This window comes from Hemitrygon akajei, chromosome 10 (genome assembly GCF_048418815.1).
Source record: "Hemitrygon akajei chromosome 10, sHemAka1.3, whole genome shotgun sequence".
Lineage (NCBI taxonomy): Eukaryota > Metazoa > Chordata > Chondrichthyes > Myliobatiformes > Dasyatidae > Hemitrygon > Hemitrygon akajei.
The window spans coordinates 167191567-167206671 of NC_133133.1; the positions used below are offsets into that span (position 1 = coordinate 167191567).

The 15105-nt window shown below is 41.6% G+C and overlaps 1 protein-coding gene across 3 annotated transcripts in view; it reads left to right on the plus strand.

Annotated features, from left to right (window-relative positions):
- alx1 (ALX homeobox 1) overlaps positions 1-15105 on the plus strand; it is an 84430-nt gene that overhangs the window by 38122 nt on the left and 31203 nt on the right. The window contains exon 4 of one of the 3 annotated variants that reach the window (XM_073059637.1): positions 898-1830. The exons of 1 other annotated variant lie outside the window; for it this stretch is intronic. In XM_073059637.1, coding sequence (XP_072915738.1) covers positions 898-1218 — 321 coding nt within the window. In that variant the 3' untranslated portion in view covers positions 1219-1830. Of the gene's footprint in view, positions 1-897; positions 1831-15105 lie in introns of those variants that run through there. One more of the 3 variants, XM_073059639.1, reaches the window with a different exon arrangement.

A 15105-nucleotide genomic window follows, 5' to 3' on the forward strand; every position in this document is an offset into this window, starting at 1 on the left:
GAATACCCTATCAGAATAGTTAAGACATTTAAACATAAAATATGATTTTTAATTCATTTTTTGTTCCAACAAGGATCTGCCTTTATAAACAGTTATTTATGGAAGTGAAGAGAGCATGGGATTTCTGTCTGATACATTTCCCCTGGTGAAAGCATAACTCTAAATACTTCTTCCTTATGCATTCTTTACTAAGCATTATTTTCAAAAGCAGAGGAGAAATTTTTTTGAATGCTTTTTGTGCCTGTTGTGTCTGCGAACAAAGTTACTGTAGAGAAACTGAATTTAGTGGATATAGAAGCCTTTATTCAGCAAGGTGACCAGCAGGCATCATATTTGAGACACTCTTGGAAGAAGCTTGCCTGACACAAAATTACCTGTCATTTTAATATGTTAATGTTCAAAGGTAACAGCAGGACAATTCTATAGTTACAATGTATCTACAATGCTTCCTTTGAATTACATACAGTTTTCACACATCGCCTTCACACCCACACTCCAGACACCCAACATTAATGTTAATCCCCACTGGTTCTGGGCTGCATTCGTGCATATGAAGGCATTGGAGGTCAAATGGTGTGTTTCTTTGTTTGCAATCAACCCCAAAATGCAGCTCTAGGAAGACCATTGTTCAGTGCCGCATTTTAATTTCAATCTACAACCTGTGTTCAGGTCTGAAGACTGGCTGTTGTTGAAATTATTATTTGCTGCATGCCATAACTCCAGAATATGCCCTAACAGTCCCATTCAGTATATAAGATAAAATGACTTGCTGTACTATAAAATGTTATAGCAGTGAAGAAGGTAGTGGTTTGAATTTACTGGATAACCAGTAGACGTGGAACCATAACTCTGATTAGAAAATGGATACAATGATGCACTCGTATGTTTGTTTTTCAGCTGCAAAGTAATTTATGGGCAGGGAACAGCCCTACCAACTCAGCGGTTTCATCCTGTGTGTTACCACGTGAATCATCTCCTTGTATGTCCCCATACCCTCACTCCCATAGGAACGCCAGTGCTTACATGGGCATATCGAATCATCAAAACCAGTTCAGTCAAGTCGCTCTCAACAATCTCTTCAATGACTCTGTGCTGTCGTGCTCTTCTGATGGACACGCCTTTGAGCCAAGGCCAGAGTGTGAACGACGCTCCTCAAGCATTGCTGTGCTTCGAATGAAAGCCAAAGAACACACAGCGAATATATCATGGGCCATGTAATGGCAAAAGTAATGAAAGGGCCGTTAAAATGCAGGACAATGTGTAGATCAATGTACCTGTGCAATTGTGTTCCTGGAAAACAGTGTGCCAAGCTGTTACATCTCAGCCAGAAAGTCACTCTAAGCCTGTCACTGGAGAACAATTCACAGGATTTAAAAAAAAATCCACGCAAACTCAAAAACAATAGAGAAGACCGAATAGGAGGATGGAATGATTGATCAGAATGCTGAATGTGTCTGTTCAAAGAGGACGTTGTGTACCATGAATCACAGGATATTTTCAGCACAAGTTATCATTTAACGCATATGTGTGTGTCCACTCAATGAAAATGCTCTGAATCTCATTCCTCTGTCTTCCATTGTTACCTTTTAATTTCTGTTTAAAAAATATTTCTTCATGCCTGATTCTAGATTTTTCCTGCACATTTGTTTCTGGTAAAGCCTTATGCTTCTACAACCCACTTTGTTGGGGGAAAAAAAAAATCCTAAGCTCTTCTGTTTTGTTTGTTGTCGATCTTAAATTTAAGTTTTTGATCAGTATTGCTATTTCAATGGAACAAAATTTCAGAGAGAATGTATCAGAGGAAATAAAATTATGTTGATTGTTGAGTTATACCAATCCAAGGATGGATTTTTTTCCCTATGATCTCCAGGCGCCAATTCACTGATCAATGAAGGCAACTGTTGCCAATGTCTACTATCAAATCTACTCATCGAATTTGAACATCTCCAATACTGTGTACATGTCATAGGTGCATATACAGTATATAGCTAGAGTGCCTAAGACTTCTGCACAGTACTGTATTTGTCAACGTGGAGTGGAGAGTGAGTTTGTAAATCTGGTGGAAACAAAAGATGTGAGGAATGGCAAGGGTGGAACACTGCAGGAAGGGCGCGAGACAACTGTCGGGGTGTGGGGTTGGCACGGGCGCAGGCACACCCAACCCTGAGACACCAGCAAAGGTAATTTGATGCCAAACAATTGGTTTATTGACAATACAGAACGTTTCTCTGGTGCTGTCCACTCCCTTCCCCTTTCCCCAACTATGATTCCCCTCTCCCTGCCCCCTATCCACTCTCAGACACATATCAGAATCAGATTTATCATCACTCACATATGTTATGAAACGTGTTTGTTTTTGTGGCAGCCGTACAGTGCAATGCATTAAATTACTATAGTACTGTGGAAAACTCCTAGGCACCCTAGATATATACACTGTAAGACTTTTGCACAAAACTGTGTATTAATTTTACCTTGACCCTTTTTAAACAAAAAGAGTTCACTTTCCATTATGTCTTCTAACAAGTGAAGCCTTTCATTCCTGGTATTATTTCAGTGCTCTCTTTGTATAGGTTAAGAATTCACCTCCAGTAAGGAGCCTAAACCGTGGAGAGCATTGATTTTGTTCACCTGAACACTGCTTATTCAGACAGACAGACAGACATACTTTATTAATCCCGAGGGAAATTGGTTTCAGTACAGTTGCACCAACCAAGAATAGAGTAGAAATATAACAAAATAAAACCAGAAATAATTAAATGATAATAAGTAAATTATGTCAAGTGGAAATAAGTCCAGTTCCAGCCTATTGGCTCAGAGTGTCTGACACTCCGAGGGAGGAGTTGTAAAGTTTGATGACCCCAGGTAGGAATGACTTCCTATGACGCTCAGTGTTGCATCTTGGTGGAATGAGTCTCTGGCTGAATGTACTCCTGTGCCTAACCAGTACATTATGGAGTGGATGGGAGTCATTGTCCAGGATGGCATGCAACTTGGACAGTATCCTCTTTTGAGACACCACCGTCAGAGAGTCCAGTTCCACCCCCACAACATCACTGGCCTTGTGAATGAGTTTGTTGATTCTATTGGTGTCTGCCACTCTCAGCCTGCTACCCCAGCACACAACAGCAATCATGATAGCACTAGCCACCACAGACTCGTAGAACATCCTCAGCATCGTCCGGCAGATGTTAAAGGGCCTCAATCTCCTCAGGAAATAGAGACCTCTCCTGGTTTTTGTATAAAACTAGGAGCTTTTTAAAACAATGAAATCCTCAGCTAACCATCATCTCTACATTTTGCTATTGTACCCCTTAAACTCAAGTTTTCATTTTTATATGCATATTTACAGAGAAGTATCCTGTCTCTGAATGGAGCGCACGGTGTTTATATCCCCTTAGTTTGAGCTGGCTGACACAAACGAGATTGGGCAGATACTCTTTTTTTAAGTGATAGGCTTTGTCACCTATACATTGCAACGTGCAGTGATATCAGTTGTTTTGCATCAAACTAAATCAGTGAAGATTATGCAGTGCAGCCCCACAAACGTTGCCTTGTTTCTGGCACCAAGACAGCACACCCACAACTTACTAACTCGAACCATACACCTTTGGAACCTGGCAGGAAGCTGGAGCACCCTGAGGGAACCCAACTGGTCATAGGGTGAATGCACAAACCCCTTACGGATAGCAGCAGGAATTGAACCCCGAATGGTGATCAGCTGGCACTGTAAAAAGATGCACTAACCACTCCACTCCTGTGCTGCCCAAAGTATTGTCAGAAACTCTACGATATGGAGAAAGGAGTACTGATCAATGTAACTTCAGGATCTCAGTTGATTTTTTTTTTGTATTCTCTGGTTTGAAGCACGTGGTCGGCTGAATTGAAAGGCTGACAAGCTTTTGAGTGGGACGTTCCAGTCACAAAGACCATAATTGGTCACTGAATAGGAGTGAAGGAAGGAAAGAGGAGGCTGGAGATCATAGGAGTGTCCTTGAAGTGATCGCAGGTGTCAAGGTAGACTGTCATTTGTGGAAGGTCTTCAGATCATGGGTCAGGAGATAAGCAGCTTTTGTGAAGAGACTGCAGGACTGCATTCCTACCCCACATAAATTTAAAGAAAGATGTTTACCTGTAGATGTGGTGACTTGCATCTCTCTTCAGCTGCAAGATTTTGAGACACAAGGCTTCACTTTAATAACATACTTAACCTGCTCAACAATCTGTTTTAACCCTTCCTGTTTTTTTCACAGCCCTTGTCAGGGTTACACTTCAGGCATCTGGAATCCTTCAAAGACTGACTGCCCTACCTTTAATTTCTTGCACATGCTAATAATATCAGCAAATTTCCTAAATAACATCTTATCAAATGCCTCCTGGAAAAAAAATGTACTCCTTTATCGATACTTCTTCATGGAATTTATTTGGCATGATTTGATTTTCATAAGTATGTTAGCTGGCAACAGTTAGTCAACTGAAATTTTTTTTTTGGCCATAAAATGACCTTCGGAAGTTTAATCCGCTCCTGATGTTAGGCAGACTTTTGGTTTTCATGTAGTTTCTCACATGTTTTATTATTGCGTAACATATGCTTTTAGCTTTGAGTTCAATTCTAATATTCAGAAAAGTAGGAAAGGTTGCGGTGAGAATCTCTGTTAATATTCCTCTAAAATCCATTGGGATTCCAGGATGTATATCTTTGAGTTGGCATTCCATTTTCATATTTATGTATGACATAAAGGTAGGGCATTCTGCCTGTCAAGTTGAGGCAAAATCTCATCAATCCCCTTCCCCCCCCCCCCACTGTAACTTCCCTTCAGATTCCCTTAGAATTTCCTGCAATCTGTTTGTACTAATCTTAATTTACAATAGCCAATTAACCTACTAGCCAGTATGCAGCAGGAACACCCAAAAGGCAGTTCATATGGTCACAGGAAGAACAAGCGAACTCCTTACAGACAGCACTGAATATCCAGATTGACCGTAGGTTGCTGGAACTGTGAGGGAGTAGCACTAACATCTGTACCACTCTGCCCATTGAGTTGGATTTACTGTATGTTCCTTTGGACTTATTTCTTCAATTGTCCACACTCCTTTCCTATCAGATTCCCTCTTCTCCACCCACCTGGCTTCATCTATCACCTTCCAGCTAGCCTCTATTCCCTCCCCCCAACCTTTTTATTCTGGCATCTTCCCCTTTCCTTCCCAGTCCTGAAGAAGGATCTTGGCCTGAAACGTTGACTATCTATTCATTTCCATAGATGCTACCTGCCCTGCTGAGTTCCTCCAGCATTTGTGTATGTTGCTTTGGATTCATGCTTTGTTGTCCTGTCTCATCCCCTTCTTAAGTACTTTTGCACCCTTTATCTACAATATCTCTTTCATTCTCTCAATATACCTATATGAAGATTTCCTTTCTTCTTCTAATTTTATTTAAAATTACTGCTTCCTCGTCCTGTCAATCTTTATTCAATTATCTTCTTTGTTTTTTTTTCCCTCTGATCTTGCTCCCCCAGCATCTGATTATTTTCGGTTAAGAATGATAATATTCTAGAATCAAACCCTTTTATTAAGCAAGAGGTGAATCTGAGCCAGCACAGCCGTTTCCCACCTTGGTTGATTATTTTAAATGCAGCCAGTGTTTACATTAATAATATTGCTTCATTTTGATTGTATCAGATCAATCTAAAAATAACTTGTAAGAGAAACAGAGAAGGACTTCATTGATATTATCCAGCAAAGATTCTAATGAATGAGTTTGTACAACATATGCAGCTACTTATTGTAGTATAGATTATGAGAAGATCCAGTATGCTGCAATTTGCTATTGATATTTCTAGTCTAGATTTTGGAACAGACTAGTCCCAATGCCATTAAATATACCTTCATTTGTAAAGTCAGAGCAATCACTGAGGATACGATCAACTGATCAGCTGGAGAGAGGCAGGGCAAATTTCACAGCAGGCAGTCTTTTTCCCAGCAAGCAAAATCAATGTCAAGTGAATTTATCTGAAGTTTAGAAGGAACACAACTTCAGCAACTTACATCAATAAATGTTGCTGTTTCTCCAAAAAAAAAGTGCAGTTAATAACACAGTATATTTAAATAATGTCAGCTTAGTGGTATACTTTATGGTTTAAATTTCTTCCTGTTTTACAGGGTTGAAAGATAATTTACTTGAGATGTTTAATCTGCTAAAGGATTGATAAAAACTAAGAATGATCTCCTCTATCCAGGGAATGCCATAGCTTTAAAATTAGACTTTGATGATTAAGGTGAAATTAGAGACTACTTTTCAGACAATGGTCAGTGAAACTTTGAAACTCAGCTCTTCAAAGATTGCGGATGGTGAATCAGTTAAAACTGTAGATGCTGAAGTAAATTGGTACTTGCTGGGTATTCACTTGGTGCCTGTTATGCCACTGGCATTTAAGGCACCAATGAAGGTCCTCCATCTTTGGCACTTTCAGGACTTCCTTCATCATGTCAGTAGCTTCCTCTCAGTTTTCACTCCTGTCACTCATGCAAGTCCCAGATGGAGACACAGAAACACCGTTGCACTCAGATGTAGAAAGATTCTTCATTGCTATTTCGATAACAATTTTGTTTTACCAGTCAGGGTTTTTAGCCCTGAGCTGAATCCCTGAACCTAGAAGACCAGTGGACCACTCTTAGTTTGACCTCTACCCTTTGACCTGTTTGGCATGGGTGACCATACCAAGAGCCAAAGCAAAAAGCCCTGACTCCAGCCCACATAGATCTCCTGGTCACTGAGGCAAGAGTCCAAACCATGACACGCTTGCAGTCCTCTTGGAGGAAAAGAATTCAACCTACAATACAATTTGCCAAAGACAGAGCTTATGGAATTAATTTTCCCACTCTGCCCTATAGCTTAGCAACAGGAAAGCCCGATGTGTTTGACGATTCAGTTCTTTTACAATATAACTGACTCTTGAGGTGGAGCTAAAGACTGAATGATCTTTAGTTGTCTTGGTGTGCATAAACACTCTCACTTGATGATATCCTAATAGCTCATGACATTTGCTACTCACGTTTGATTAAAATGTTCCTATTTGGCTGAATAGTGTATTTGAAACTCAGTTGAAGAAAATAAAATTTAATTGTGGATCTTCTTGTCTTAGGAATAACCAATCATCATCAGTATATTTTTGTATGTCACAGTAGGGACATCTTCAGAGTGAATTTTCAAAACGGAAGGGCAGAAGATCAGGTTTCAGACTCAAACACTGTAAATTAGAATGAAGATCATACCTAGTTTAAATCGTTCAATAGTTGGTACTTAAAAAACAACAGATTTTCAGATCTTGCCTGAGGGTCTCGGCCCGAAACATCGACTGTATTTTTTTCCAAGGATGCTGCCCGACCTGGTGAGTTCCTCCAGCATTTTGTGTGCAGTGTTTACACTTGTAGATTGAGCTGATGGAAAATTGTGAATGTAGTTACTATTATTTACTGAGAAGGGAATACAATACAAAGGGTGACTATGATACCAGGAGCCACTTATTTCTAGATTTATACTAGCCAATTGCACCTTGATTACACAGTTTTTAAAATACCATCAATAATATTTTCTCTTTAGAAAGGAAATTTCAGGAAAACTACCAGCCACTATTTGTACTTTATTTAGGAGAGGTAGAATAGTGCAGCGCAAGACCAGGCCCTTTGCCCACATCTTCTGTACTGACTGACCATGATGCCAATTTATTTATTGAGATACAGTGCAGAATAGGCCATTCTGGCTCTTCAAACTGCACCACCCACCAATCCCCCTATTTATTCCTAGCCTAATCATGGGAGCAGTTAGAATAACCAATTAATCTATCAACCAGTACGACTTTGGACTGTGGGAGGAAACCGGAGAACCCGGAGGAAACCCACACGGTCACGAGGAGGACACATAAACTCCTAACAGGTAGTGGCAGGAAATTAACCCGGTTTGCTGGTACAGTAAATGTTGTGCTGACCACTACGCTACTGTGCTGTCCCAAACTAATCCCATCTGCCTGCACGTGTATCATATCCTCCCATTCCTTGCATGTCCATATGCAACTCTAAATGTCATTATTGCGATTGTTTCCACCAGCACCCCCGGCAACATGTCCCAAGCACCTGTCAGTCACTGCATAGAGAACGTACCCTGAACATCTCCTTTAAACTTCCCCCTCTAATTCTAATTATTTTTACTTTTGTTCAATTATTGAGATACAGCACGGAATAGGCCCGTTAAACCACACCACTCAGCAACCCCCCAATGTAATCCTAGCCTATTCATGGGACAATTTACAATGACTAAGTAATCTACCAACTGGTAGGACTTTGGATAGTGGGAGGAAACCAGAACGTCCAGAGGAGACCCATATGTTCATGGGAAGAACATACCGGAAATCAGGGGTTCCCAACCTGGGGTCCACAGACCCCTTGCTTAATGGTATTGGTCCACAGCATAAAAAAGGCTGGGAGCCACTCTCACATTAAATCTATCCACTCGTGCATTCAATATTTCCACCCTGGAAGAAAAGGTGCTGACTATCTACCCTGTCTATAGCTCTCATAAGTTTTATATGCTTCTATCCAAGGTCATCTCCCTGCCTCTGATACTTCAGAGAAGAGAATCCATGTTTGTCCAGCTTCTCTTTATAGCCAATGCTCTCTAATCCAGTCAACAGCCTGGTGAATTTCTTCTTTATTATCTCGTTGTAATGCAGTGGCCGGAACTGCTCGCAGAGCTCTGAATATGGCCGAACCAAATCTTTATACAGCTGCAACATGACTTCCTGACTTTTCTCGTCAAAGCCTTAACCGGTGAAGCCTTGCATCTGTACACCCTCTTTACCAGCCTGTACTCTATTTGCATTGCCATTTTCAGGGAACTCTGGATTGGCTATCCAAGGTCCCTCTGGCCTCCCCTCTCCCTGTGGCAGGAGTGACACCTCTCTCTTTTGTTAGTGAGAGAGAGAGCTTGTGGCATGTTGAAGTGTTGGGATGAACAGTGTTTATTTATGGACCTTAGATCATGGTCTCTCGGGGGCCTCTGCTGTTACTTGCACGGCGGGTGGTGGGGGCTGAGGTAAGTGTGGGGGCAGGGTTGATGCTTTGTTGCTGCTTATGCATGGGAGGAGGGAGAGGGGGGCTTTGGGGTTTTAATGTTTTTCTGTCATTCACTCCCGGGGGTTTTCCTTCTGTTTTATGGATGTCTGTGAAGAGTAAGAATTTCAGGTTACCGTATACACTCTCTGATATTAAATTGAACCATTGAACATCTGTGCTCCTGATGGTCCTGCCATTTAGTTTATACTCGTCCCTTCCATTTCATTCCCCAAAGTCTAAAGGCTGATTGATACTTGTGTGTGGAGGCTATGCCATAGCCTACGCCTTAGCCCCGATTTTCACTTCTGCGTGGGCTCTACGCCGTAGCAAGAATGCGTAGCGCCAAAACGCTAGTTGGCGATGGGGTTTCCATGCCTCTGTTTTGAGTTTCTTCGTGAGAGACATGGACGAGGAAATGCATTTCAAACATTTTCGCACGTCAGCAGGTAGATTTGACGATTTGGTTCATCTATCTCGCATCGGTGTACAGACACGGCAGAGAAGAAGCAACCGCAAATGCGTAGGAGGAAATGTGATGCTACCAAGTGGACTAATCACAGTTGTTGCAGTCTGCGTCGCTGTGACGCATGAGTTACTTTTTTGGGGACATGCACATCACCCTACGGCATAGGGTACGCGGTACCTACGGCGTAGATGTGACGCACAAGTATAAATCAGCCTTAACGCTTCACACTTGTCTGGTTTAAACTCTTTCATCCATTTCCCTCTCGCTGTCTCCAACATACTTATAGCCCACTGTATCTGAGGAACAGTCTTTTTTATTCTCTATAGCTTTGCCAGTTTTTGTATTGTCCACAAACTTGTTTAAATTTTATTACCAAATGCATAAATGTCACCATATACAACCCTGAGATTCATTTTCCTGGAGGCATACTCAGCAAATCTATGGCATAGTGACAATAACAGGATCAATGAGAGATCAGCCAGAGTGCAAAACACAACAAACTGTGCAAATGCAAATATAAATAACTAGCAATAAATAATGAGAACATGAAATAGAGAATCCTTAAAGTGAGATCATTGGTTCTAGGAACATTTTGATGATGGGCAAGTGAGTGTAGTTATACCCTTTTGTTCAAGAGCCTGATGGTTGAGGGGTAGTGGCTGTTCTTGAACCTGGTGGTGTGAGTCCTGAGGCTCTTGGACCTTCTAGATGATGAGAGGCAGTGAGAAGAGAGTGTGGACTGAGCTACTAATCAGCCTTCCTCCATTTTCATTGATTTTATTTAAATATAAACAGCAGAGGTCCCAGCACTGATCTTGCAGCACACAATGGTCACATACCTCCATTAAGGACAACATCCCTCTACGATTACCCTCAATCTTCTATGGGCAAGCCAATTCTGAAGCCAATCCACCTCGTATGTTGTGGTGAACTACATATACCTGACTGGACACGCTCCCCCTGCTGACTGCTCCTGTGGCTCCTCTCACAGACCCCGGTATAAAGGCGATTGAGGCCTGAGCCCGGCCCTCAGTCTCCAGGATGTAGTATGGTGGTCAATTGCTGCTTGTTCTTTCTTCCAGTCAATAAAAGCCAATATCTCGCCTCACGTCTCGGAGAGTTATTGATGGTGCATCATATGTGTGGATTGCAAGTGCTTTAATCTTCTGAATCAGCCTACCATGAATGATCTTGTTTAAAGTTTTACTGAAGTACATGGAGATAACTGCCTTAACCTCATTAATCATCTTCATCACCTCCTAAAAAAAAGTCAAGACATTTCCTGCTCCAAACTGATGATCGCTAATAAAACTGTTCTTTTCCAAATGTGAGTAAATCCTATACATAGGAATCATCTTCAATAATTTTCCTACCATTGATGTAAGGCTTTCTAGCCAATAATTTCCTGTTTTATCCCAATTCTGCTTCTTAAACAAAGGAACAATGTTGTCTATTGTCAATTTCTCTGATCTTTTAATCACACATGCACAATCCCAGCTCAAAACTGGCAGAGTATGCAGGAGGATTCCTGCAGTCTGAGAAGTGCTGAGAACTAGCACAAGGAGAACAGTTATGCCTAATTATTCCAAAAGTAATGGTAATTGTGTGTTAAGTATGTGGGTTATAACCAAAGGAAAGATGACTGGAGTCGTGTAGCAGTTTAATGCATCAAAAATCAAACTTACAAAAATTAGCAAAGATAGCAAGAAGAAAACTGCCAATATTTACAAAATGATATCTACCAGAAAACATGATAATAACTCCATGCTATTTTAGTCCAGTGTGAACTCCCGGCAGCCCCTATCTCTTCTCTCTTCCACTGAGAGCCAAAAGGCCCATTTATTAGGCACCAGGGTATGTATGACATCCATTGGTCTCGTGAGACCATGAATCTGTGCCTGGAAAGTCTTCTCCAGGACATAGGCCTGGGCAAGGTTGTATGGGAGACCGGCTGTTGTCCATGCAGCAAGTCTCCCCTCTCCACGCCACCAATGTTGTCCAAGGGAAGGGCAAGGGCCGATACAGCTTGGCACCAGTGTCGTCGCAGGAGTTGCCAGAACGAGGTTGAAGGCAGCGTCGGACTGCCTTAGGGATTCCAGCTCCGGATTTGTCCTCAGGGTTTACTCCCGAAGCCTTTCCCATGAGTGGGTAAGGCCACAAGGCAGCAGAGATTTGAAATCAGAGTTTTCCCTCTCTTAGACAGACTGCCTTTCCAGGCTGACGAGCTCCATTTACCCGAAAGGCACCAGGGTATACCAGGTTTAATTACCCACAGAGTGAACTTAAGCCTGCTCATGAATCCAAAAATGATGCATTGCACAATGAAGTTACAATCATGTTGCAAAATAAACAGAAGTGCATACCTTAAATACAGCAGACAAACAATATATACACGTTTACACATCCCCATTACAAAAGAAATGGAGTATTCCACTGTGTATGGCAGGAAAGGCACCATAAAGCCAACATGAGCTCTTGGCTTAAAACCCATTATGAGAATATACCAGGGAAGACATCGAAGTACACACACTCAGCACAACAATGGCAGAATGTCAAGGCAACGTTCGAGCTTGTGTCAAAGCATATGTGTAAGGAGTGTGTTTACTGAGTGCTGTCTGTTACATTGTGACTTGAATAGCAGCATTTTAAATGAGGGTACTGAAGCCTCCTCAGTCACTAGTTTAGTTCTGGTTTCACTTCAAAAATAATCTCGAATTGTTGTCAGTCTATATTTTTAATATACAATAACCTGTGCAGTCAAATTCCTCTCACTTAAAACTTCTATATACATTCAGGCTCACACCTTTGGTTTGAATCTCTGCTTAGATTTGTGCTAACCCATAGTGGACGTAAAAGATCATATGGGAAGTATAATGTGGTCCGGTTTAAAGGAAGTAGCTAATTATGGGCCTTTACTCATTCTGGACAATTCGCATCCAGTTGTCATTTCTTCTCTCATGTCTGTAAAATCAACTTGGAACCGAATGCAAACAAACAATCAACCTTCGCACAGAGCTGCCATTTATTTCTTCCTGGAATGGAAATGAATAATGTTAAAAAAGGCCCAGCAGTTCAAAGTTCAAAGTAAATTCGGTATCAAAGTACATATACATCACCTTGTACAACCCTGAGATTCATTTTCTTGTGGGCATACTCAATAAATCCAATAAATGTGATAGATTCAATAAAAGACCCCACCAACAGGGCAACCCGTGTACAAAAGAAAACAAACCGTGCAAGTACAAAAAAAAGAAAATAATAATAGTAATAATAATAAATTGAAAGACTGTGGTACATGGTCCGGACAGTAATATTGACCACTGGTATCATCCCAAAGTCATTACACAATAGCATTAAACAGTTAGGGCTACAGGCAATATCTATGCAAATCTCCAGGAAGCCACAATACTAAACATCATTAGAATAGTCTGAAAATTCCTAGCAATTGAGAAATGAGTGTGCTTGGCTATGCCTGTATCTCAGGTTTTACCAGCTTGAGCTAAGAAAAAAAAATCATTTTAATGAATGAATCAATCAATCAATAAGCAAGCCAGCAAGCAAGCAAGCAAAAAATATCAAAAACATGAGGTGAAGAGTCCTTAACTGTAAGTCCAGTGGTTGTGGGAGCAGTTCAGTGATGGGATCAGTGAAGTTGCCCCCTCTGTTTCAATAGCCTGTTGATTGAAGGGTAATAACTGTTCGTGAACCTGGTGGTGTGAGTCCTAAGACTCCTGTACCTTTTTCTTGATATCAGCAGTGAGAAGAGACCATTCCCAAGGTGGTGGGCGTACCTGATGATGGGTGCTGCTTTCCTGCAACCACGCTCCATGTAGATGTGCTCAGTGATGGGGAGGGCTTTACCCATTATGGACTGAGCCATGTCCACTACTTTTTGTAGGATTTACCAATCAGCGGCATTGGTGTTTTCATACCAGGTAGTGATGCAGCCAGTCAATATACTCTTCACCACACATCTGCAGAAGTTTGCCAAAGTTTTAAATATCATGCCAAATATTCGCAAACCCCTAAGGTACTAGAGACACTGCCATATTTTCTTCATAATTGCACTTATGTGCTGGGCCCAGGACAGATCTTATGAAATGATAACATCGAGGAATTTAACCATCTCCACATCTGATCACTGATGAGGACTGGCTTATGGACCTCCAGTTTCCTCCTCTTGAAGTCAATAATCAGCTTGCTGACATTGAGTAAGAGGTTGTTTTTGTGACATCTGTTCTTGAGGTCCTCCATTTATCAGGGTTGTCCCATCCATGGATGTTGCGTGCCAACTGTTTACATGATATGCAGTCAGTACTCAAGAAAACCAGGGCAGTACAATATGGAGAGCAAGATGTTGCCCATGTAGCAGGCTTCTTCTCTCCACGCAGCTGATGAACCTAAAGGAACGGCAGAGACCAATGCAGTTTGGCAGTCGCAGCATCACAGGAGTTGACAGTCATCGTTGAACTCAACATAGGACTGCCTTAGGGATTCCAGCTCTGGATTTTTCCTCAGTGTTTACCCCCAAAGCCTTCCTCATGACTGAGTACAGTCGCAAAACCACAGAGGTTTGAGATCAGAGTTTTCCGTCTTCCCAATGAGCTGCCAACCACAGCTGTCGAGCCCCAGCTGCCCAAAGTGACTGGTTTAGGGCACCAGAAACCCACATTTGCTCCGTCTCCTATCAGTAGAAATGGTTCCGCTGGGTTTCGTAGCTAAGCCTTAAGTGAAGGCCAGAAGTTGGACTTGGTTGTCAGAGGCTATTTGAGGTGCACATCATTGGGAACAATTAATAGATAGTGGGAGCTTATCCACACTATCACCCCTGGCTAAGACAATCTTAAAAAACTTGCTGTGGCACCACTCAGCCAGATTTTCAGTCTCCTTCCTATATGCTGATTCATCACAACTTTGATTCGACCTACAGTGGTGTTGTCAGCAAACTTAAATAAGGCATTGGAGCTGTGCTTAGCCACACAGTCATGTGTAAAGTGAGTAGAGCAGGGGGCTAGTCATTTACAGTATTTTGTGATCGGCCTTGTGACAGTGTCTGAGGTGATACAACAATTTCACCATTCCCACTGTCCACTTGTCCTAAATTGTATGGTATGCATTAGAAATATGACTGGAGATCCTTCCAAGTACATTTGTTGAATGAGAACACAAGTATCCTCATGTTAATGAAGAAACAAAAATCATATTTTATTATAAGATAATGACACTAAGGAAGCACGCAGCTGAAATCTGAGAGGAAATTTTAACTTGAGTTGAGTCGCACATGAAGGCAGACCCTTCAGCAATAAGGAGATTGAAACCCCAGAGATTTATCATCCTGATCCCATATACATGCCACAACTTAAATCTCGCCTAAACCCAGTGTGGATATTATTACTGCAGGCTAGAAGGAATCAGAATTGGGAAAGGGAGAGACATGGAAGCATTATAGTACAATTAGTGGGGCACTGGATATTGGGATGGAGGAGATGAGTGTCAAAGAAGGTCCGATGTATCATGCATGCAAGTATATGGAA